General features: G+C 46.9%; 1 protein-coding gene across 1 annotated transcript in view; it reads left to right on the top strand.

The window, feature by feature from the left end:
• The window catches only part of LOC121009545 (ankyrin repeat and KH domain-containing protein 1-like), a 307,110-nt gene that overhangs the window by 19,210 nt on the left and 261,104 nt on the right, over positions 1 to 26,796 (top strand). The window contains exons 2-3 of the mRNA XM_040442755.1: positions 19,032 to 19,179; positions 20,158 to 20,311. Of these exons, the coding sequence (XP_040298689.1) occupies positions 19,032 to 19,179; positions 20,158 to 20,311 (302 nt within the window). The remainder of the gene's footprint in view (positions 1 to 19,031; positions 19,180 to 20,157; positions 20,312 to 26,796) is intronic.

Raw genomic sequence — 26,796 nt, 5'->3', positions numbered from 1 at the left:
TAACCACTGTTCCCCTCCCCCTGGAGTGTCTGGTATACTGCATCTAAGTTTATGCTCCTATACTAGATTGACATAAATTTAATGGGCTTCCTCTCACTTTAGGCCAAACTTACTTTAAAAAAAACCAAAGAAGACTGCCAGATGCATACAGTGCTCCGTCAGGCTTCCTGATGACTATACTAAAGAATCTTTGCAAGGATTGCATTGCCAAATTAGTGAGAGACTAAAAGCCCTCAATTATGCAGGAGTTTAGATCCATGATTCAGGAGGAGGTTAAGTCTTCACTGGCCTCCCTCCGTGAGGATACCAGGGGGATTCGCCCACCTAAAAGACCCAGGATGGCGGACATTCCCTCTGACTCCGAGGATTTAGAGGACGATGCCTCATCCTCTAAAAAAGAGGACGACGACCCCCTATCTGAGGGCGAGATCGTCGAGGACTCTAGTAAATTCTTCTTCACTTCCAGTGAGATGAATGACCTTTTAAAGGCTGTCAGGGATACCATGGGGGTGGAGGACATTCAGCGTCCCCATACAGTTCAGGAGGAGATGTTTGGGGGATTGAAGGTCAAACGCTCCAGGGTATTCCCCATAAATGAAAACATTAAGGAGATGGTGATGGTTGAATGGGCCCATCCAGAAAAGAAACTGGGAATTTCCAAGGAATTCAGGAACCACCTTGCATTTGATCGGTCAGACTCTAAAATTTTTGACGAGGTCCCTAGAATTGACGTCCAGGTCACCAAAGTCAATAAGAAAACCTCACTTTTGAGGACTCCTGTCAGTTAAGGGACACTATGGAAAGGAAGGCTGACAGCTTATTAAAAAAGTCCTGGGAGGCAGCTATGTTTAGTGTCAAGACAAACATAGCCGCTACTTCAGTCGCCAGGTCTATGTACCTTTGGCTGAATGAATTAGAAGGTAATCTAGCTAGCAAAACGTCCATGGAACAGATACTAGATTCTATTCCCTTGCTAAAATCTGCCACGGGATTCCTAGCGGATGCCTCCGCAGAGACAATTAGATTTTCAGCCAAGGATGCAGCCTTGTCCAATGCAGCCCCGAGGGCACTTTGGATGAAATCTTGGTCGGGAGACATCTCTTCCAAGATGAAGTTGTGTTCTATAGCCTTCTCGGGTGAATACGTGTTCGGTCCTGTATTGGACACGATTCTCGAAGGCTACTGATAAAAAGAAAGGGTTCCCTGAGGATAAAACACCTAAAAGAAACCCTCCTTTCGTGGTCAATATTCCCAGAATAGTTCCTTTTGTGGTAAAGGTAAATACGGACGTTGGAGTTACCCAAAAGGGGGGAGGGGTAGAGGGTACCTCCTTAATCCCCAAAACAAGGGCGGTGAGAAACAGTGACGCCAGGATAGGGGGAAGACTATTCCAACATTTTGCTCAGTGGCAGCAGACCTCTCCGAGCCTCTGAGCGCATAATCTTGTCAAGTACTACTCCAGCCTTTTCTTGGTAAAGAAGCCGGGGGGTTCCTTCCGCATGATCATAAACCTCAAGAGGCTAAACAAATTTGTGATCTACAAAAGGTTCAAGATGGAATCTTTAAATTCTACCATCCCTTTAATTCATAAAGATGCGTCCCTCTCTACAATCGACCTGAAGAACGCATACTATCATGTTCCCTTTCACTCCCAGTCTCAGAAGTTCCTGCGTTTTGCACTAAAGGATCACAGAGGGTCTGTTCACCACTTCCAGTTCGTGGCTCTCCCCTTCGGGCTGGCCTCAGCCCCAAGGATTTTCACGAAGCTGGTGGTAGAGATGGTCGCCTCCCTGAGGCCTCAGGGGTTGATGGTCGTCCCTTATCTAGACTACTTTCTACTAATTTCAAACACTGTGGATCAGTCTATAGCAGACCGAGAAATCTTCTGTTCCCTTCTGACATCTCTAGGTTGGGTGATAAACCTAAAAAAGTCATCCCTAGTTCCAAATACCAGGGTAAAGTTCCTGGGGGTTTTGCTGGATTCGGTAAAACAAACAACCTTCCTTCCAGCAGAAAGAATCCAGAACCTGCAGTCATCAATCAGGGCCTTCCTGGGACGTCGCTCCTTCTCGTTCAGAGAAACGATGAGCCTTTTAGGTCAGATGACAGCCTGCATCGTAGCAGTCCCATGGTGCCAGGCCCATTACAGAGCCCTTCAGTCCTGGCTTCTAAGAAAATGGGAAAAAAATCTGACCTCTTTGGACAGGAAGATCCTGATCCCGGACCACATAAAAGCTTCAGTCCGGTGGTGGCTCCAAACAAAAAATTAAAAAAAGGGCATGGTCTGGTTCAAGATCCCAGCAGTACATGTTCAGACCGATGCCAGCATAAAGGGGTGGGGTGTGAAAATTTACTCCGATCTCTACCAGGGAGACTGGCCTCCGAAAATTGCAGCTCAGTCCTCCAACTACAGGGAGCTTAGGGCAGTTTGGGAAACAATACGAACAGCCGCTCCAAAACTAAGAAACCAACATACATTGTCTGAATAGACCTTTATAACGACCGTGTCCTACCTCAAGCATCAGGGGGGCACACTGTCTCCGAAACTAGAAGGTCTGTCCAGAAAAATCTTCCTCTGGGGGAAAAAAATGTAAAATCAATATCTGCAATTCATTTAAAAGGAAGCCTAAACTGTGCGGCGGACTTCCTCAGCAGGACTACCATAGACCAGGGAGAATGGTCCTTAAACATCGAGATCTTCAATCTGATTGTCCAGAGATGGGGCCTCCCAGGGGTAGATCTATTCGCTAAAAGGATAAACGCAAAGGTATCAACCTTTTGCTCCCTAAACCCAAGGGACAGGCCCCTAGCGATCGACGCCTTTTCCCTGCACTGGGACTGGGACCTTGCATATGCCTTCCCTCCGTTCCCATTAATCCCAAGGGTTCTCCAAAAAATCATCAGGAATAGAGCCAGAGTAATCCTGGTCACCCCGTACTGGCCCAAGAGAAGCTGGTTCTCGATTTCTAACCAAACTCTCCTCACAGGAAGCATTTATTCTCCCAGGGAGAAAGGATATCCGGATCCAGGGGCCGGTTCTCCATCCTCATCCGGAAATCTTCAACCTCTCGGCCTGGATCCTGAGTCCAACCTTCTAAGACAGAGAGGTCTCTCTGAGGGTGTTATCTACCTTAAAGGCCAGCAGAAAGAAGGTGACCTAACTCCATTTATTTTAAGATCTGGAAAAGATTCTGCACCTGGTCAGGCGACGAAGCCCCAGACCAAACCTAACCAAATATACCGAGGATTCTGGATTTCCTTCAAAAGGGACTAGAGTTAGGGTTAAGTCCTTCTACCCTTAGAGTCCAGGTCTCAGCGCTTAGTGCCTATTTCGATTCCGAATTAGCCAGCCATAGATGGATCCAAAGATTCCTGAGGTCTGCAGCCAGACTAAGACCATCTCTCAAATCAAGGGTGCCTACCTGGGACTTAAACATTTTCCTTAGGGGACTCACAGGTCCACCTTATGAACCCGTGGACTTAAGTTCCCTGAAGAATCTTTCTCAGAAGGTGGCCTTTCTTATAGCCATCACATCAGCAAAAAGACTGAGCGAGATCCAAGCATTGGCAATAAGACAACCATATCTCACAATACAGGAGGATCGTATTACCTTGAGGCTAGACCCGACGTTTTTGCCAAAGGTAGTAACAGACTTCCATAGAAACCAGGAGATCATTCTTCCCTCCTTTTGTGTGAATCCTAAAAATTCTGGAGAAGATCGTTTCCATACCCTGGACGTCAAACGAACAGTACTAAAATACCTAGAGGTCACTAGAGACCTGAGGAAGGTGGACAACTTACTAGTGCTCTTCTGTGGTAAAAATAAGGCGAAGGCAGCTTCCAGATCTACCATTGCCCGATGGGTAAAACAGACTATTACAGACTGCTACAAGATCGAAGGCATCAGTTGTCCAGAGGTCATTCGGGCTCACTCCACAAAAGCTATGTCTGCCTCTTTCGCTGAAAGGGCAGGAGCTTCCCTAGATCAAATATGCCAGGCTGCAAGCTGGTCTAGTGTAAACACCTTCATTAAACATTATAGGCTCGACTTATTCAGGTCTTCCGACCTGGCCTTTGGTCGCAATGTCCTTCAGGCCGTTGCCCCACCCTAAGATGTATATAATCTGTTATGTCTCTCTGGGCCGTCATGGTGGTGAAGTGGAAAGCTGGAATTAGACTTACCGGTAATTCATTTTCTCGTACATTCCATTGGGGGACACAGACCATGGGTATAGCTTAGAGGTATTACTAGGAGGGACACTATGCAAAAAAGAAGCTCCTCCTCCTCGGGCTATACCCCCAGGCACCTCCAGGAGGACTTCAGTCTTTGCTTAGTGTCCGATCAAGGAGGTTGACGCTTATTCTTCTCCTGTTTTTGTTATTTTTTTTTCTGTTTTTCAGATGGGGACACAGGTCAGCATTGCGCTTTCCTGGCCCCCGTGGAGGGTCTGCCATTGTCTTATGACTTTTCCTGGCTACCTCCCATTCCCCCACAGAAGAAAAGTGGATCCAGGCTCGACCTGTCAGCTCTGGCATCCCACCAGCTGCTGGGACACCTGCTGCCTACCCTGCACCAGAGCACTGTTCTCCTAGGTTGGAGTCAGAAGTCTGAAGAGGTGAATCCCTGCTGGTCCGGACATCGAGGGAGCATACTGAGCAGATAAGTATTGCCTGCTTTCACCTCAACCCCCCCCCCCCCCCCCCCCCCCCCCTCCCCTTCCTCCATGTCATCTGTCTGTGGCGCTTCTGAGGACGCCTGGGTGAGCTAGAGAAGGATCCTGCTGGGGGCATTTTTCCTTTTGGGGGCCATCTTGGAGGGGCTAGGGACTCCACGTTCGCTACAGGCTGCTGCAAAGACGGCCATGTTTTTCCCTACCTGCCAGCAGTTATCGGCGCCCCTCTTGGTGGCCGAAAATTTCTGACTAGGGCGGTCCCAAGCCTTTGATATGACCGCTGCGCTCTCCGCAGCACCTGCTGGACGGCTCCTCCCTCAATCTATTAACCCCCGCTGCGCCGTGTTGGGCGAAGGGGTGTACTTTAACTTGCGCGCGCTTATTTTGCGCCCCAATGACGCATTCGAGGGGGCGGAGCCTCCGCGCCCCGCTCTGACTCTCCCTACGCCGGAGCCTCTGCTAGATTGCGGCCGAGCAGCTCCTCGCTTCTCTACGCCGGAGACTTTTGCTGTTGCCTGGGTGGTAGGACTTTCAGTTGTCCTTGCAGCAACTGGTAGGAAATCTTTTACTCTTTGGAATCCATCATGCCAAAACCTGGGGCCCCTAAGTCTTCCAAGGCCTCCTCTCAGGCTCCACTGGGGTCATGTAAGGTGTGCCTTCTGCCTTTTTCTGTCACTGGTTCCTGTGACTCGTGCCCTGCTCCTGGACAGGATCAGCCTCCTTCTCTTGCTCAGCCCGGTCCCCCCTCTGCCCCTGCGGAACCAGCGGTACCCGCCTGGGCTTCCGCCATGTCTAGTGCGGCAGCGGATCTGGCCTTAGTTGCCAAGGCAGCCATGTCCTTTATGGAGCGCATGGCAGCTACTACTCCAGTGGCATCCACCACTCAATCTCCTCTGTGATTCTCACAGAGGGCGTCTGACATCTAAGAGGCAGCGTGAGCGGCAGCATTCCTCCTCGGATGACTCCGCTTCTCCCCTCCGCCTTGAGGCATGCCCGGTTGACTCTCCCTCTCTCAGGGAGCACAAATCCGAAGGGGAATTGTCCGGATCGGACGAAGTCACGGAGCGGGAACCCCTGCCTAAGCTTTCCACCATGGATACGCTTTACCCTTTTTCCTCTGACACAGTGGAAAAGTGGACTTATTCCCCTAAGGTAGATCCTCCAGTGGCCAGGTTAGCCAAGAACACGGCCCTTCCCGTCCTAGACGGTTCCTCTCTGCAGGATGCGGTGGACAGATGTCTGGATTCACTTTCCAAGTCCATCTTCTCCCTGGCAGGCGCTTCCCTGCGACTGGCCTTTTCGTCGGCTTGTGTTGCCAGAGCCCTTACGGCTTGGTTGCAGCGCCACCACCAGGATCTGACAGAGCAGGACGCCCCTGCAGACACTCTGGATTTTATCCTCCAAATGTCTCAGGCTTCTAAATATCTCTGTGAGGCTTCTATGGACATCGGCTCCCTCTTTGCCCGTATTTCGGCCCTCTCGGTCATTCAGCGCAGGGAGGTCAGGTTTAAGGTGTGGGATGCTGATGCTTCATCCAAGCGTTCCCTCGCTAACCTTCCCTTTGAAGGGTCCAGGCTCTTTGGGGTCCAATTGGATGAGTTCATTTCTGCCGCAACGGGGGGCAAGAGTACTCATCTGCCTCAACCCAGGACCAAACGCCCTTTTTGATCTCGGGCTTCAGGTTTCCGGGTCCAGTCCTTTCGTCGCTTCTCCACTGCCAGGACGTCGTCGTCCTCGTCAGCTGGGGGATCCCAGGAGTCCCGCAAAAAGCCTTTCTTCAAGCCCCAGCCCTCTTGGCGACCACGGGCGCAGTCAGCCCGTCCTCCTGCTCCCAAGCAGCCCTCCGCATGAAGGGGTGCCCCCACCCCTCGTGGTGGGGGGCCGTCTGCTCTCCTTTCAACAAGTTTGGAGGGCTCACGTTCAAGACGCCTGGGCTCTGGAAATTGTGACGACCGGTTACAAGTTGGAGTTCGCGTCCAGTCCGCCGGAACGTTTTTTCCCTTCTCGCGTTCCGGGGGATCCGGCCAGGGCCTCGGACCTCATTTTTGCGGTCTCCTCTCTTCTGGACCGTGGTGTCATTTCCCCCGTTCCCCCGGAAGAACAAGGGACAGGTTTTTACTCAAACCTGTTCGTTGTTCCAAAGAAGGAAACTTCTCAACAAGTTTCTACGGGTGCGGAAGTTTCGCATGGAGTCCCTCCGCTCCGTTATTGCTTCTCTTCTTCCAGGAGAATTTCTCGCGTCTGTGGACATTCAAGACGCCTACTTACACGTCCCTATTGCAGAGTCTCACCATCGCTTTCTGCGTTTTGCCATCTGGGGTCGTCATTACCAGTTCGTCGCCCTGCCTTTTGGGTTGGCGACCGCCCCTCGAGTTTTTACCAAGATTCTGGCGCCTCTCATGGCGCTTCTTCGCACCAGGGGCATCTCTTTGTTGCCCTACCTGGACGACATCTTGATAAAAGCCCCGTCTCTTCCACAGGCCGAGGACAGCGTCCGAATCACTGTTCAATCCCTAGAACGGTTTGGGTGGCTGATCAATCTCCCCAAGTCCTCTCTGCACCCTTCCCAGAGACTCTCTCTTTCCTGGGGATGGTCTTGGACACCTCGATTTCTCGGGCGTTTCTTCCGGATTCCATGTCCTCCCAGATTCGACTGGCAGTGTCGCTCCTTCTATGATCTCCATGTTCCACCATTCGGGAGTGCATGCGGGTTCTGGGCCTTATGGTCTCCTCCTTCGAGGCGATTCCGTATGCCCAATTCCACACTCACCCGCTACAACAGATGATCCTTGCCCTCTGGGACAAGACCTCTCGGGGTCTGGACGCTCCCGTCCGCCTGACCCGGCAAGTTCGGGCGTCTCTCCCTTGGTGGCAGTCCTCCCTGAACCTAATGTCAGGAAAGTCCTTCCTTCCATTCTCCTGGACGATAGTCACCACCGATGCCAGCCTCATCGGTTGGGGAGGCGTTCTCCGGAACCTCACAGTTCAGGGGGTCTGGTCGACGGAGGAATCCCGTCTACCGATAAACGTTTTGGAACTGAGGGAGGTTTTCCACTCCCTCTCCCACTGGACTCCTCTCCTTGCAACTCGTCCGGTGCGTGTTCAGTCGGACAATGCCACGGCTGTGGCTTACGTCAATCATCAGGGCGGAACCCGCAGTCGGGCAGTGATGCGGGAAGTGGCGAGGATCCTCCTGTGGGCGGAGTCTCATGTTCCAGTATTGTCGGCAGTGTACATTCCAGGAGTCGACAACTGGACGGCGGATTGGACCCCAGCATTAAGGATCCATTCACACGTCCGCAATTTCGTTCCGCCTTTTGCGGAACGGAATTGCGGACCCATTCATTTCTATGGATCTATCTGCCCGGATACGGAATTGCTTAGCCGCACTTCCGGGTTCGCAATTCCGTTCCCGAAAAAAATAGAACATTTCCTATTCTTGTCCGCAATTGCGGACAAGAATAGGCATATTCTATTAATGCCGGCAATGTTCGGTCCGCAAAATGCGGACCGCACATTGCCGCTGTCGGTGTTTTTCTGGAATTCCCATAGAAATGAACGGAGCAGCCACTCGCATGTGTGACCAGCTGCTCCGTTCAGGGGGTAATGGGGCCTCCATTCTTGTGATCATTGGGGGCCCAGCGGTAGGACCCCCACTGATCTAATAGCTGTCCCCTATCCTGTGGAATACACCTTTAAGAAGCAGATGGATAACATGGTCTTGGCCAGCATATTATAAGCCATTTGGGAGTTTATGGAGTGGGCTGAACACAAGAACATCTAGGCATGTGAAGCTCCTGGTCTCTCCCTTTACCTGCCTCCTCTGGAAGAACAGCGCTTAACAGGCTGGGGGCCCTATTTCACCGTCCGATATTCAGGCTGATGAGTGCCAATAAACAAACACATTGGTTAGTGCTTGTCTAAATCGGCCTATTAGGCCTCTTTCACACAAGCGAATTCCAAGCATCAGACTCGCAGTGTGTCAGAGAAAACACCCGTCCTGACCTCCCAGCACCACCGTGTTCGCATAGCATTATATTTATTTTTGATGCTATGTAACCAGGGGTGGGATTAACATTTTTAACAGGTTCCCTTCTCAATGGCGGATACATGGTGTCATGACGCATGTTTACATATACTTACACCATATGCAACACACATAAATACACCATATATACACTACACACCCATATATACGTGGTACACATACATAAATGCACCATATATACACTAGGGATCGACCGATTATCGGTTTTACCGATATTATTGGCCGATGGTCAGGATTTAGAAAGTTGGTATTGGCATCTATTTAGCCGATAACGAATTGGGAACAAGGATCGCGCTGCTCTCAGCGCAATCAGTGTTCCCTCAACAGCACAGGGGAGAAGGAATCAGTGTCTCCCTCCCCCTGTGCCACTGCTGCTGCTGCCACCAATGAGAGGAGAGGACAAGGGGAGGGGCTGTGGCCACTAGGGTTGTTGCGGGTATCGAAATTTCGATACCCAATCGATACTTTTGTCCCGGTATCGATACGATACCGGGATTTCCGTTTTTTCGATACTGGGCTGCGCTTCTGCGCAGTCTAGTATCTCTGAACATGAGCGCGCTGCTATCGGCGCGCTCATGTTCTCTCTCAGCAGCACGGGGAGAAGGAAGCTGTCCTCCCTCCCCCTGTGCTGCTGCCGCTGCCACCAATGAGAAGAGAGGGGCGGAGGAGGGGCGGCAATGAGAAGGGAGGGGCGGCAATGAGAAGAGAGGGGCGGAGGAGGGGCGGCAATGAGAAGAGAGGGGCGGAGGAGGGGCGGGCGCACTGCGCCACCAATGATAGGATTACTATCGGAGCGATGGGAGGAGACATCAGCTTCACTAGTGGGCGTTCCTTTTCCCTGCGCTGCGATTGGACAGCGCTACAGCCAGGGAGAAGGAACGCCCACTAGTGAAGCTGATGTCTCCTCCCATCGCTCCGATAGTAATCAGCAGCATGTGGAGCAGGAGAGGAGACAGTAATGGGGCACTGCGGGCGAACGGAGCGGCGCCCAGGACTAAATGGTGAGTGCTGAGACATCGCTGGGCGCCGCTCTGTGTGGCCTAATAGTGAAAGTCTGGACTCATATACAGTAGTCAGTCTTTAACACATACAGGAGGCGGGTGCCGGCAGCAGAATCGCATTGCCGGCACCCTGCCCCTGACAGGGAGCTGCGATCAGCGGCAGTTAACTGCCGCTGATCTGCTAGTACCCGCCTCCTGTATAAAGGGGTAAAATCATTGGTGGTGCAGTGTGCCCCCCCCCCCCCCCCTCAATCCCCCCATCCCATTAAAATCATTGGTGGCACAGTGCGCCGGCCCCTCTCAACCCTCCAGTATTAAAATCATTGGTGGCAGTGGCCACAGGGACCTCTCCACTCCCCCTCATTGGTGGTGCAGTGGCAGCTTCTGATCGGAGCCCCAGCTGTGTAAGCCTGGGGCTCCGATCGGTTACCATGGCAGCCAGGACGCTACAGAAGCCCTGGTTGCCATGGTAACATCCCTGATGCTGTGTGCACAAAGCACAGAGCAGCAGGGACAGTGTGGAGTCCTATTCACCCTGATAGAGATCTATCAGGGTGAATAGGAAAAGGGATGAAAGATCCCAGGTTCTAGCCCCTAAGGGGGGAAATAGTTATTAAATAAAAAGTGAAAAAAAAAAAAACACTAAAATATGAAGTATAAATCACCCCCCTTTTCCCAATTTCACATATAAAATATATAAATAAACATATTACATCGCCACGTCAGAAAAGTCCAAACTATTAAAATATAAAAAAAAAATCTAGGTGGTGAATGCCGGAACAGAAAAAATAAAATAAAAACTGCGCGATTCGCCATTTTTAAAAATGAGGAATGCACGTGGCTTTTTTTGTTTTTATTTTTTTCGCGTGGTATCGAATGGTATCGAGTATCGCAATACTTTTTCATGGTATCGAAACCGAATCAAAAATTTGGTATCGCAACAACTCTAGTGGCCACTGCGCCACCAATGATGTTGACTGACTTATTCATTCATATTCAGCAGGAGGTGGGTGCTGGCTGCAGAATCGCATAGCGGGCTCCTGCCCTCTGAGCGGTAGATGCGGTAGTCAACCCCTCAGGTGCCGCACCTGAGGGGTTAACTGCCACGGATCACAGCTACCGCTCATAGAGGTCGGGTGCGGCTATGTGATTCTGCAGCCAGCTCCCGCCTCCTGTATATGAATTAATAGGTGCGTTATCTTCATTGCTGGTGCAGTGTGAATTCTCCCACAAGTCTGCTGATTCACTTAAGGACCCTAACCTGGTAAGCCATGTGTATGTATTGTGTGTTTTTTGTCTTGGCCCATTATGGCTGATGGATTTCCTTGCTATTTTCACATTCTGTAGTTGCATGTGTCTTATTTTGTGGACCAGTCGTCTTCAAACCAGGTACGTATCATTCACAAAGTAGTCACTGAAAAAAAGACTAAAATAGTCATATTCAGTGAAGCCCACTGTGGGAATCTGGATTCCTGGTTGGCCAACAAAATCAGGAATCACAGGCTCAAAATGCTCTGGGGTACACCATGCAAGTTCACTAGTAGGGGGCTCTGGTGGGCCGGAAAATTAGTACAAGCCCCAGAGCTGCTTCTACTAGTGTGGGCCACAGGGTCCCTGGCATGGCGGTCCCCTTGCTCTGCCTGGCAGCGTCTCCGCTGCCTTGGGGGGGCTCATCATCGCTAGATGAGGAGGACGCGGATGATGAAAGGAAAGTGGGGTCATCCTCGTCCTCACTGGGGCTTTGATTCGGAGGCAAGCTGAGCGTATGGCTCCTCGGCTGAGAACATCCGGCGGGCCATAGTGGAGTGTGAGTGTGCGTGTGGGCACGGGTGTTCGCGTACTTAACCCTAAAACTAACAGAAAATTATCACACCAGCGACCACTATTCTGTTCCGGGTTACTGGGTCACCAGAGACCCGAATAACCCGGAAACGCAGCAAACCGCAGCTCTAAATTGACCTGCGGTTTGCCGCGATCACTAATCCCTCAGCAGCACAGGGGAGAAGGAAGCAGTCTCCCCCCCCCCCCCCCCCCCCCCCCTTCCTCCCCATGCAGCTGCCACCAATGAGAGGGGGGAGGGGCTGGGCTATGGCCACTGCGCCACCAATTAAGATAACTCTATCATTAAAGCCTTATGCACACGTCCGTGAAACACGAACGTGTGATACCGGCCTGGATTTCTTCTGAGTGCAGGAGTGCACGGTGTCATTGCGCCTATACAATATTATAATTTTTTTTAAATTTTTTTTGCTCGACTTGACAAGATGGAAAAGTACGGTACACTACACTTTCCCATCCTGCAGAGTACTGCAAAAAACCTTAAACTTTATTTTTACAATGGAACTCTATGGTGATAGATGCTACAGTATGGCATTTGTCTGAGGCGTCTAACATATACGGTTTTTGTGTATGTTGAAATTATGACAAAAACCCAGCCTTACATGCCCGATCCAGCACTTCCATTATATTCGTTGTTCTGCTCATCTAACGGAGCAGAACAGAAATATCTAGTGGTGGTGTGAATGTGGCCTAAGAGGTGGGTGTTTACGTGGGGAACCATTACTAATCTAAATAACAGCAGGCAATTATAGCTAAGGGATAAAGTACAGTCCAATATACTGGATCTTCCCTGTACGTTATTACTTTGCTATAAAAAAAATTAACCTTGATGGTCCTTATGGTTTCCAACGTTACTGGCATGACAAGCAGATCCCACCTGAGATGTTTTCTACGCGCCACAGTGGAGAGGGCACCATAATGGTCTGGGGTGCTTTTTCCTTCAGTGGAACAATGGAGCTTCAGGAAGTGCAGGGGCGTCAAATGGCCGCTGGCTATGTCCAGATGTTGCAGAGAGCATTCCTCATGACTGAGGGCCCTCGTCTGTGTGGTACACAATGCCCACAGGACAAGGGACTTCTTCCAGGAGAATAACATCACTCTTTTGGCCCATCCTGCGTGTTCCCCTGATCTAAATCCAATTGAGAACCTTTGGGGATGGATGGCAAGGGAAGTTTACAAAAATGGACAACAGTTCCAGACAGTAGATGGCCTTCGTGCGGCCGTCTTCACCACTTGGAGAAATGTTCCCACTCACCTCATGGAAACGCTTGCATCAAGCATGCCGAAACCAATTTTTTTTTTTTTTTTTAGGTGTGGTCCTAAACTTTTGATCAGCTGAAAAACAGCCTGTTTCAGTTTATTCGTTTTCATTAAATTGAATGCTCAAAAAATGTTCTCCCATTTCTTCTTGTTGCAGTAGTTATAATGGCTTGTTTAGGGTACTTTCACACTAGTGTTTGTTTTCCGGTATTGAGTTCCGTCCTACGGGTTCCATACCGGAAACAAACTGATCAGTTTTATCCGAATGCATTTTGAATGGAGAGCATTCCATTCAGTATGCATCAGTTCAGTCCCTCTTAAGTTTTTTTTGGACGGAGAAAATCCACAGCATATATGTGTATATGTGTATATGTGTATATGTGTATATGTGTATATATATATATATATATATATATATATATATATATATATATAAAAAAAGTCACAGCAGCACAAGTCCAGAGACCACGGGTGCAAATCCTCCCAGCCGCAGGCTCAAACGGCTATAGATGAGTATAGTATCCAAAGAATGAGGCAGCACTCCAGGTAAATATAAAAAAGTGGATCCTTTATTCCCCTCTGTGCAACGTTTCAACCGTCTCAATGCGGTCTTTCTTAAGCATACCACATGGTGTCAAACACGGGTATATATACCCACAATTCATAGCAAAAAATACAAGTGGCAATTATACAATATTGGATGTGATCCCATAAAAATACAGTATACAATGTTTAAAAATTATCATAATTCGTGTGTTTACGCGTGCCCATGGTGACGGCGCTTGACCTCTCCTTGGGGATGTTGCCTCTGTGACGTGACGAGGACTCTGGGCATGCGTGGTTCAGCAGTGAGGACGCGGACTTTGGCGCGCTTGTCCATGCACAGCAGTGTGAGTTGTTTTTAATTTCACTGTATTATTCACTAGGTTCATGCACTCAGGTGTTATATCATTATGTTGATGAAGTTGATTATGGTCAATTAACTTACAGTCACGTTGTTACTATGATCAGTATGTATATGTATACTATATTGCACTGTGCATGATACCGGACCATGTAAAGTGTCAGGACACAGGAATTATGATAATTTTGAAACATTGTATACTGGTATTTTTATGGGATCACATCCAATATTGTATAATTGCCACTTGTATTTTTTGCTATGAATTGTGGGTATATATACCCGTGTTTGACACCATGTTATATGCTTGAGAAAGACCGCATTGAGACGGTTGAAACGTTGCACAGAGGGGAATAAAGGATCCACTTTTTTCTATTTACCTGGAGTGCTGCCTCATTCTTTGGATACTAGGCAGAGATGTCAGGTGACCACTCCTCTGAAGATGCATGCTGGGATTTTTACTTTCACTTTGCAGCTGCTCCGCTCACACAGCTATGCTGAATGCAGTACAAGTATTATATATACACAGTATATCTGTCATGATACAAATACCTATTGGCTTTAGTTATTGTCTGGGGCACTTTATGGTTTTTATACTTATGGTGGCCAACCTCCTTTTAATAAAATCTATAAAGTGTGGCTTGCACTTATATTGCCACAGATTCTCAATGAGATTTAGGTCTGGACTTTGACTGGGCCATTTTAACACCTGAATATGCATTGATCTAAACCATTCTATTTACCTGGCTGTATGTTTAGGGTCATTATCCTGCTGGCAGGTGAACCTCCGCCCCAGTCTCGGGTCTTTTGCAGCCTCTAATAGATTTTCCTCCAGGATTTCTCTGTATTTAGCTTCATCTTTCTTCCCATCAATTCTGACCATTTTCCCTGTCCCTGTTGAAGAAAGCATCCCCACAGCACCATGTTTCACGGTGGGGAAGGTGTGTCCAGGGTGATGTGCAGTGTGAGTGTTCCGCCACACATTTGGCATTTAGAGCACCTTCTTCAACATGGCTAATGGGACTTCTTTTGGCTTGCTTTGAAAAATGTGTTTCTTCTTGCCACTCTTCCATAGAGGCCAGATTTGTGGAGTAAATGACTAATAGATTTCCCGTGGACAGATACTCCCACCTGAGCTGTGGATCTCTGCAGCTCCTCCAGTGACCATGGGCCTCTTGACTGTGTCTCTAATTCATGCTCTCCTTGCCTGGGCTGTTAGTTTAGGTGGACCACCTTGATATTGGTAGGTTTGCAGTCTTGCTGTACTCTTTCCATTTTTGGATGATGGATTGAACAGTGCTCTGTGAGATGTTCAGAGCTTGGGATATTTCTTGTATGACCTATCCCTGCTTTATATTTTTTCACAACTTTCTCCCTAACCTGTCTGGTGTGTTTCTTGGTTTTCATGATTTAGTTTGATCCCTGTTCTCTAAGCTTATCTTAGGCTAGGTTCACACCTGAGCGGTTTACAGCGCGTACGAATGCGCTGTAAAACGCTATACGCCCCAAGAAGTACAGGAGCTTCTTTGGGGCGTATTGTGGCAGTTTTTCATTGGATTAATCACACAAACGCGCGTACTATGCGCGTTTCCAAAATACAAAAACACCCCTAAATACGCCTCAAACGCCTGATAAAAACGCCTGTAAAAAGCGCTTATCGAATACGCTCAGGTGTGAACCCAGCCTAACAATCCTCTGAGTCCTTCATAGAGCAGCTGTAGTTATACTGAGAATAAATGACACACAGATGGACTCTATTTACTAATTAAGTAACTTCAAAAGGCAATTGGTTACATTGGATTTTATTTAATGTTATCCTTTGTTGGTCTATCACATGAAATCCCAAGAAAATACATACATTCTATTTGTAGGTGTAACGTGAAAAATTGTTGGAAAATTAAAGGGGTATGAATACTTATTCAGGGCACTGTATGTATTTCTAACTGCATTCAGGAGCACTGAGGCTTCCGCACACTATCTGTCTCTCTCGATCTTCCCTCTAGAGAGGGCCATTGCACGCCGGGGATCGCACACTTCTGGGTTTTTGAGCTCCCTTTTGACCTGGCCTGGTCAATCAAAAAGGAGAGGCAGGGGCTTGTAGAGTAAGGCTACTTTCACACTCGCGTTTGGTGCAGATCCTTCATGGATCTGCACAAACGCATCCGTTCTGAACGGATGCATGCGGTTGTATTATCTGAACTGATCAGTTTGTATTATCTTTAACATGGCCAAAACGGATCCGTCTTGAACACCATTGAAAGTCAATGGGGGATGGATCCGTTTTTCTATTGTCAGTAAAAAATGGATCCATCCTCATTGACTTACATTGTGTGTCAGGACGGATCAGTTTGGCTCAGTTTTGTCAGGCGGGCACGAAAACGCTGCAAGCAGTGTTTTGGTGTCCGCCTCCAAAGTGGAATGGAGGCGAACGGAGCCAAACTGATGCTTTCTGAGCGGATGCTTACCCATTCAGAGTGCATTAGGGCAAAACTGATCACTTGTGAGAGCCCTGAACGGATTTCATAAACGGAAAGCCAAAACGACAGTGTGAAAGTAGCCTAAAATGGACAAACAAGGATACAGAGCGTTGCTTTGGCCCACCGACAGTGCACTTAACTGCTGTTTGAATTTTGCTTTGGTGTTTTTTGGCCACCTGCAGTTTTTGTGCCTTAATTAATTTTTTTTACCCATTGTCTTACTACTACCGATTTCTTCATGGTATAGAGAGAAGGTGTTTGTAAAATGCCTGAAAAAACACCAAGGGCTGCAGCTTGCTGTGTTTTTGAAAAGAAGCAAAAAAGACCACTACTGACGGTAGCAAAAACTTGTGTGTCCCTCGTTTAATATTTCCTGTAAACCTTCACACAACATCTGGAGCTGGCGGAGTGAAAATTCAGAGCCTGCTACTGGAGAAATGAAAAGCTGCATAGAGATGGGGGTTCAAAACTTTTAATAAAGACCAATAGAAAATAATATTTGTAACTCAAAACGAGTACAATGCAATTACAAAAAAATTAGATTTTTGGTACAAATTTTCAGTTTCACAAGGGGTAACTGGAGAAAATGCACCTCTTAATTTATTAATCATTTCCTCCTGATTATGGCAACACCCCGTATGTGCATGTAAAATGCTATATGGGTGCACTACAGGGGTCAAAAGGAAAGGAGCACCAAATGACTTCTGGAGGGCAGACTTTTCAGGAATAATTTTCAGGTACCATGTTGTATTTGAAGACCTCCTGATGCACCGCTAGAGTGGAAACCCCCAGTATATGACCCCATTTTGGAAACGACACCCCCCAGGGAATATTGACAGTCCAGAACCCTCCCTACATGTGTGTTCACTTCTCCGACCACTGTAAACCACCAATGTACTACATAAGTGTCTTATCTTGACTGATGGACGATCCAGCTTCTCAAAGTCCCACTATTCTGCTCTTTTAAAAGCAATGCACTCTGTAACACTTATTCAGCAGACCTATAAGCGATAGAAAAAATACTGGAAACCATGCTGTCTGACAAAAAATCGGATAATAGCTGGTGCTCTAAACTTGTATAGCATCCAATGAAAATAAAGTAAGAGTGTGGCACTCGTCATGAAAATGTCATTGTCCTTTATGTCATAAAATACTGCACAGGCGGGAGGACTGTAGCAAAGCTGGTAACTCTTGTACATTCCCCCTGTGCTGTATTTTATGAAATAAAGGACATTGAATTTTATGGTGAGTACCGCACTTTCTTGCTGTATTTTCTTTGGACTTTAGACATAAAAATGGTGATGTTTTTTCGGCAATCGTCTGCTTTTCAGACAGCTTATTTCCATGCAGTGATCACTTCCACAGTATACCATCATTCGTCCCCATACTGACTTGTTGGCAGCAGTGATTACACAGCACAATCTGCTGCTGGTGAAAGACCATTTTTGTGTCCGTGTGAATGGTTCGTTTCGCTCCTTCATCGGTTAATCGGCTGCACCTTTACAAGCCAGATAACTGCTAATGAGAGTTCTTATGAACACCGATTAGCAATTACCTGGCGGATTCTTGGCCCATGTAAAGGTGACAGCGAAAGCGCTATACTGCTGTTCACAGCTTAGCGCAGCGGCTCAGGCACACTGTTGGACAAGTAATATACAATATATTTAATCATTGTACGTTCTTAGTACTGATTGTTACATTTCAGTGTCGTTATTTTTATGGTTTCATAAATGATTATTCACATTAATATTTAACATTTTAACACTTGGCCTATTTATGCATCTTGCATGCCCACTAAATAGCTTTTGGATTTTATGTTTGTGTAAGTGGGCCTTTAGGCTCTCCGCTCACAAACTGTTCTCGCTTGCATTTGATCCTGCTGCTGCATCCTCTCTCAGATTTCACACAGCAGGCTACAGTTACTGAGAAGACGTGATAATCTACTGTAGTCAGAGGGTAGTAGGAAGAAGAGAATAATCTTACGAGTCCCAGTACCCTTGAAACACATTCAAAAATAATAGTTTTGAGTGGGAATTGAACCTGAAAGGCGTTGTCTCATCTTAGACATTTGGTGGCATATTGATAGTATATGCCACCAATGTCTGATAGGTGTGGGTCCCACCTCTTTGACCCGCACTTATCCCCAGAACAGGCGCCCAAAAGTGAAGGAGAGTGCGCAGTTAATCCACATAAGTCGAAATAACCCCACTACCTAAAGGCAGGAACATCTTTTATGAGACTTGTGGGTGTCACGACTATACTTGCAGTTCTGAGTGGCAAGGAACAATAGAAAAAAAATGATGGCACTCACCCGATCAACAAGTCATGGTCTTTTTATTTCAGGCTTCCCTGCAGGTAAAACATCAGGTAGGTACAGGCGCACATGAATAGGCCTACATCCATTTCATGTATAGTGTCCCTTCAGAAGGCCCCGTTGAAGCTGCACTATATGCAAAACGGCTGAAGCCCTGTTTATGCCAGTGTACCTACCTGAAGTTTCAACCTGCTGGGAACACTGAAATAAAAACACCATGACCGGTTGACTTGTGCCATGATTTTCTTCTATTGTGAATCCCGTTCTAGAGCTAGGTGCAGGTCGCAGAGGTGGGACCCACACCTGACATTGGTGGTATATCCTAGCAATATGCCCCCAATGTCTGCGATGAGGCAACCCCTCTATCTTTATTTACACTGCTCCACTATGGTTCTTTTAGTGTCAAACTACCCAGACCTTTTCATTTCTAGAGAGCTTCAGGTTTTGGAGAAGTTTTGAGAATAATTAATAAAGATGACTTAAAAGATTAAGGTGACTGTTTGTTTTTCTTCAATAGGTCGAATCATTTATTTTGGACCAAGAGGACAATTCGGTGCTGAAGACTGTATCAGAACTATTTTTATCAACTGCTGCAGAAGTAGCAGACCTGCGGACTGTTGATCCGGCTACACAAGCGCGCTTAGAAGCGGTACTAGAAGCTGCAGGTAATGTATTCTGGATTAGTACGGGGGATGCTGCTCGTCCAACCAGTTATCTAAGCTCACAGGACACAGGTTGTGTTTTTTTATATATTTTTTTTAAAATATTTTTTTTTTAATAATCTTTCAACGTCTAGCCCTGTAGTAGTAGTATTATCCAGTTTACGTCTGCTGTAGACAGTAATATGTTTGTATGTGAACATAATGAGTTTAATCTACCATGTTAGAGGGCATCTGTCAGCAGATTTGTACCTACGAAACTGGCTGACCTGTTACATGTGCACTTGGCAGCTGAAGGCATCTGTTTTGGTCCCGTGTGCCCGCATTGCTAAGAAAAATTATATTTAAATATATGCAAATGGGGGTGTTACTGTTACATCTAGAGGCTGTGCTCTGTTAACTGCGGTGCCCTCTGCACTTTGACAGGGCCAGGCATGATGACGTTTACACTGCATGGCCCTTTAAATCAAAGTGCAGAGGGAGCAATATTTGCTGAGAGAGCTAAGCTTCTAGGAGTAATGGTAACGCCCCTGTTGCTCCTAGAGGCTCATTTGCATATATTCCCATTCATTTTTTTCTCAGCTATGTCTGCACATAAGATCATGAAACCAACACAGCCTGTATCATCTGCTGACAGATGCCGTTTAAATATCACTGTCTCTACTTTGAGATTTTTATGGGATTTCTTATGCAAAGAAGCAGTGGTTTTCAGAATGCACAGAAGAAATTAGAATTCAAGCAGGGGAGGCATGAACCCAGAACTGGTGAACTTAGTGTTATGTACCGTGCCTAACCAAAATCCATCACGCTTTGTGTATGCTTGACACTGGTATGTTTCTTGGTTAGACCTACAGTAACTTGTTACCGTAGTTGTATTATCAGAATACCTTTTTGTATGTTTTTTGTATGCACTCTTGTGCATTATTAAATTTTACTAAATATATATATTTTTTTTATATTCCTTGATTTCTGCATGTAATAAAGGAATTGGTAAACTGTCCACCACTGATGGAAAAGCCTTTGCAGATCCTGAAGTACTTCAAAGATTGACGTCATCTGTGAGCTGTGCATTAGATGAAGCGGCTGCTGCTCTGACTCGCATGAGGGCAGACAGTTTTCATACAGGGCAGGTAGACAAGTATGTATCAATAGCATGTGTGTGTGTAATAATTTAACATCCTTTTCAAATGTTACTTTCTCTAATCTATTTGATCTTTATTTTTTTATGCCAGATCTTTCCATATCCCCTTAGGCTACTTTCACACTCGCGTTTTGTGCGGATCCGTCACGGACGGATCCGTTCAGATAATGCAACAGTCTGCATCCATTCAGAACGGATCAGTTTCCATTATCTTTAACCTAGCCAAGACTGATCCGTCATGAACACCATTGAAAGTCAATGGAGGACAGATCCGTTTTCTGTTGTGCCAGATTGTGTCATATAAAACTGATCTGTTCCCATTGACTTACATTGTGTGTCAGAACGGATCAGTTTGGCTCAGTTTCATGAGACTAACACCAAAACGCTGTAAGCAGCGTTTTGGTGTCCACCTCCAAAGCGAAATAGAGACAGAACAGATGCAAACTGGCATTGTAAGCAGATCCTTTTCCATTCAGAATGCATTAGGGCAAAACTGATCCGTTTTGGACCGCTTGTGAGAGCCCTGAACGGATCTCGCGAACGGAAAGCCAAAATGCCAGTGTGACAGTAGACTGTCTGTTTAGGCTGAGTTCACATTAGCCTTTCCGTTCTTCTGCATGCAGGATTTTTGTCTCCACTTCAAAAATCTTCCTCTGAGTGGAATCCTAATGGACCCCCAATGGGGTCACCCCATTATAATTTATTGGCTCTGTTAAGTTCCGAATCCCTCCTTTAATTCTTCCTCTCCTATAACGGAGCAGAGTGTTTTTATGACCTTTTTTTTCAAATTTGCCATGTTTCAGCCACACTTTCTTCTTGACAGTTTTCAAAACTGTGTAGTGAGGTCCACAAACTGGTGCAAGGCATGTACACCAGGCTTTCTTGCAAATAATATTTATTATGTGGAGAAAGTTAATACAAGGCACTTACTAATGTATTGTTGTCCATATTGCTTCCTCTGCTAGCTGGATTCATTACATTATATAGTGCTTGTTTCCATGGTTACAACCACCCTGCAATCCATTAGGGGTGGCAGTGCTTTCCACTATAGGAAAAAGCGGTGGCCTCTCCGATTGCCGGGACCACGAGAGTGTGCATAGGTGCGAGCATGACCCCCGCTGCTGGATTGCAGAGTAGTCGGTAACCATGGAAACGAGCAGTGTGTAATGTGATGGAAAAGTGAATCCAGCCAGCGAAGGGAGAAATAAGGACAATAACAATACATTAGTAAGTGCCTTGTATTAACTTTCTCAACATAATAAATGCTATTTGCTGAAGTGGCACAACCCTTTTAAGTTTGGCACATAGCTTAGAAAATATCCCCCACTTAATTATCACAGGAATTTAACAGCAATATTTGTTCTAAAATTCCTTCCTTTAGGGTCCATTCACACGTCCGCAAATGGGTCCGCATTCGTTCCGCAATATCGGGAACTGGTGTGGACCCATTCATTCTCTATGGGTCCGGAAAGATGCTCTCCACATTTCCGGAGCGTGGCCCCAAACTTCCAGGCTCTGCAAAAAATCTGAACATGTCCTATTCTTGTCCGCGGACAAGAATAGGCAGTTCTATGGGGGTGCTGGCTGGGTGTATTGCGGATCTGCAATACACCACAGACGTGTGAATGGAACCTTAATGTCTTGATTCATGGGTAGATGCCAGGCCAATAATGAACAACAAATAATGATATACAGGTTGATCGGTTCTTGTTTAATGCTTTCCGGCCATAACAGACAGGTTTCTTCTGTTTTACCCAGCAGAGACCTGGCGGGAATGCAGACATTTAACCCTACAGATGCCATGGTCAAATGTGACCATTTCATCTGGGCGCTCCAAAACCGGAAGCAGCGTGCTTTCTGGCCCTGGCCGGCTTCCCCTGCCTGAGATTCAGGAAGGCGGCCTGTACGTATTAGGCCTAAGCCTGTACTAGGCTTACAGGCTGATTACTAGTATTTTCCAATGCTGGCCTGTAGCTGGCAGCACTGCATTGGAATATACTAAATTCAGTATTCTATCTAATATACACTGCTCAAAAAAATAAAGGGAACACTAAAACAACACAATGTAACTCCAAGTCAATCACACTTCTGTGAAATCAAACTGTCCACTTAGGGAGCAACACTGAGTGACAATCAATTTCACATGCTGTTGTGAAAATGGGATAGACAACAGGTGGAAATTATAGGCAATTAGCAAGACACCCCCAATAAAGAAGTGGTTCTGCAGGTGGTGATCACAGACCACTTCTCAGTTCCTATGCTTCCTGGCTGATGTTTTGGTCACTTTTGAATGCTGGCGGTGCTTTCACTCTAGTGGTAGCATGAGACGGAGTCTACAACCCACACAAGTGGCTCCGGTAGTGCAGCTTATCCAGGATGGCACATCAATGCGAGCTGTGGCAAGAAGGTTTGCTGTGTCTGTCAGCGTAGTGTCCAGAGCATGAAGGCGCTACCAGGAGACAGGCCAGTACATCAGAAGACGTGCAGGAGGCCGTAGGAGGGCAACAACCCAGCAGCAGGACCGCTACCTCCGCCTTTGTGCAAGGAGGAACAGGAGGAGCACTGCCAGAGCCCTGCAAAATGACCTCCAGCAGGCCACAAATGTGCATGTGTCTGCTCAAACGGTCAGAAACAGACTCCATGAGGGTGATATGAGGGCCCAACGTCCACAGGTGGGGGTTGTGCTTACAGCCCAACACCGTGCAGGACGTTTGGCATTTGATAAGAGAACACAAAGATTGGCAAATTTGCTACTGGCGCCCTGTGCTCTTCACAGATGAAAGCAGGTTCACACTGAGCACATGTGACAGACGTGACAGTCTGGAGACGCCGTGGAGAACGTTCTGCTGCCTGCAACATCCTCCAGCATGACCGGTTTGGCATTGGGTCAGTAATGGTGTGGGGTGGCATTTCTTTGGAGGGCCGCACAGCCCTCCATGTGCTCGCCAGAGGTAGTCTGACTGCCATTAGCTACCGAGATGAGATCCTCAGACCCTTTGTGAGACCATATGCTGGTGCGGTTGGCCCTGGGTTCCTCCTAATGCAAGACAATGCTAGACCTAATGTGGCTGAAGTGTGTCAGCAGTTCCTGCAAGACGAAGGCATTGATGCTATGGACTGGCCCGCCCGTTCCCCAGACCTGAATCCAATTGAGCACATCTGGGACATCATGTCTCGCTCTATCCACCAACGTCACGTTGCACCACAGACTGTCCAGGAGTTGGCAGATGCTTTAGTCCAGGTCTGGGAGGAGATCCCTCAGGAGACCGTCCGCCACCTCATCAGGAGCATGCACAGGCGTTGTAGGGAGGTCATACAGGCACGTGGAGGCCACACACACTACTGAGCCTCATTTTGACTTGTTTTAAGGACATTACATCAAAGTTGGATCAGCCTGTAGTGTGTTTTTCCACTTTAATTTTGAGTGTGACTCCAAATCCAGACCTCCCATTAGTTGAAAAATTTGATTTCCATTTTTTATTTTTGTGTGATTTTGTTGTTAGCACATTCAACTATATGTAAAGAACAAAGTATTTCAGAAGAATATTTAATTAATTCAGATCTAGGATGTGTTTTTTTTGTGTTCCCTTTTTTTTTTGAGCAGTGTATAAAGCTGAGTGTCCGCTAAAGGAATCCGCACCGTCTCATTTACAATCGCGAAATTTGGCACACAGGTACATTAGGTGTCCGGGAAGGTTTTAGACCAGGTCTCGGCTCTCTAGGACTTACCGTTCCTGAGATATTCCCGAAAATTGCATTAGCCAATATAAGCTTTACCACATGACCTTTTATCAGCCAATAGAAGCTCGCAGGTCCTCCAGTCTCCACATACAATTTTACTCACTCCAGGTTTCCATAACAACCCAGCCATTTATCTTCACTGCTGTAGGAGAGCTTTAAAGGAAATCTGTCACCAGAATAATCGCTATTGAAGTAAAGACATGGCCTAATAGCACTTAGAACCTTATTTCCAGATGTGCCTTTGGTCCAGCAATAGATGTTTTTATCTGAAAATCCAGTTTATTTGGTATGCAAATGAGCCAGTAAGGTGCCCAGAGGGGCGTCACTCTTGCAGGAAGGAGCCCAGACACGCCCCCTGCCACAATGTAATAAATATAGATAGAAGAAGCACTATGCGATCCTTCGTCTATGTGTAAAAACAATGCAGCAGCCTCACCGTAGACCCTTGATCCAACAGGCCATATAGTAAATGTAGAAAAAAAGGGCACCGGCAGCATCTTACATCTTCCAATCTTTTATTGCAACCCCCAGACAAGTAAAAACAGCAACGTTTCGGCTGAAACTCAGCCTTTGTCAAGCCTAATGACATCCACATTGTTACACATATATATATACCCCACATATAAAAACACACCCCCTCTAATCACCAATGATAGTCACTGTTCATCTCATCTACCAATCACTATTAGCCGTGTGTTCACGTAATAGATTATTACCTTCCACCTGGTTGTAGACATGAAAAGACGCTGTTTAGTTGCAACCATAGAATGGCGATGTTGGTCATGTCGGCGGTGTCCCGAGTGTAAGCAGCAGTCGCGCGTAGTTACACTTGCCCAGTGAGATGTCAGGCCGTGTCCATGGCAACTGACGGCGCTCATTCATGCAGCCAATCGGCTGTCTCGAAGACCACATGACGCACGTACCCACGTGTCATGTCCGCAGACGTCATCAAGGTGCACCCTCGTATGTCTAATGAACATATCACGCGAACCCTCACGTGCGGCGTCATTGTAGCGCATCCTCATCAGTGCCATGGTAACGGGGACGCATCTATAGAAATAAAACAAACTTGTTTAGATCAAACTATTGAGCAAACATGGGACAATTCCATTGAACATGAGCAAAAAAATCGCATATATGACCTAGTCATACAGTCTACAATCCATCCATCCATGAATAAATCCAAATTCAATAGATAGAGAGGCACAAAGTGAAGCATGTACCATGCATTGTAGATACAAAGAAATAGAACACACATAAGTGAAGTAATGGCACATAAGTATATTTGAAGGCAACCGGTTTACCCTAAAGAGTGAGGGATAGATCACCCGGGACTAGTTTACATATAACATAATAAAAACAAGATGTCTAGATACCTAGAGGACATACTAGCTACCCATCTTAGTCAATGGAAGTGACGTTAAATTCTATGTTAAGGCCAAACGGTTGAAGGGACCTAAGGGTGTGAATCCATTTAAGTTCCTTTCTTCTCAGGATTCTTTTTCTATCACCACCCCGTCTCAGGTATCCTACACTGTCAATAGCATGAAATCGTAATTGGTTTATGGAATGGTTATGTTCAATGAAATGTTTAGCTACTGGTTTGTCTAGCGCCCCTTTTCTTATTGTACTTCTATGTTTATTAATTCTCTCTCTCAATTCCATCGTGGTCTCCCCCACGTAAATCAAACTGCATGGGCACTGTATCATGTAGACCACATCAGTGGATCTACATGTATAGTGTCCTCTAATTTTGAACAACTTACCGCTGTAAGGGTGCGCAAAACCGTTGCCTTTCATGATGCCACTGCAGTTGCCGCATGAAAGGCAAGGGAAATTGCCACTCCTCAACGGTGCCAGTCTCTTCTGTCTCTCCATATCCTTACCCCCTATGTCTGCTTTTACGATTTTGTCTCGCAAATTCGGGCTTCTCTTATAAGCCATCATTGGGGGGGGGGGGGGGCTGTAAATTCAATGACATTGGGTAATCCTTTGTGCAAAATTTGCCATTTTTGTCTAAGGATGGCTGCAATATTACCACTGTCTCCCCCATAGATTGACACAAAGGGGATGCACGGAATGTCTTGTTTATGGGACCTCCTTATAAAGGTGGAGCTACGTTCAGTGGTCGCAATTTTCTGTCTAGTGCGTTTAATCAATTTTTTAGGATATCCTCTATCCCTAAACTTACAGCACATTACAATACGTCGTACTCTAAGCAGTTGACTCCATGGTAGGGAGTTCACCATACTGGAAGGATGGCTGCTGTCATACATCAATAAGGTATTTTTATCCGTGGGTTTTTGGAACAGATCAGTTATAATCATTCCCTCCCGCACCAGAATTCGGACGTCAAGGAACTGCAGCTCACTGACAGAATGTGTCACCGTGAACTGCAGGTCCCGGACTCCAGAATTCAGGTGCGTATGGAATTCATCGAGTTCCAATATGGTACCCGTCCAAATTAATAATATGTTGTCGATGTAGCGCCACCAGCACAGAACCCTCTCAAAAAATCTGGAGTGATACACCAGCTGATCCTCGACCTCCGCCATGAAGATGTTTGCGTAGGTGGGAGCCACATTGGACCCCATCGCCACACCCCGCTTTTGCTATTAGAAGGTGTCCCTGAAGAGGAAATAGTTCCTCCTCGGGACCACCTCCAGGAGGGCGAGGATCAGCCGGCGCACCCCAGGAGAGAGATCCGTGCTGGCAAGGGCTACATCGACGACATTAAGGCC

This window comes from Bufo bufo, chromosome 1 (assembly GCF_905171765.1).
Source record: "Bufo bufo chromosome 1, aBufBuf1.1, whole genome shotgun sequence".
Taxonomy (NCBI): Eukaryota; Metazoa; Chordata; class Amphibia; order Anura; family Bufonidae; genus Bufo; species Bufo bufo.
The sequence above is the reverse complement of the archived record's forward strand: the minus strand, read 5'-3'. Positions and strand labels throughout refer to the sequence as shown.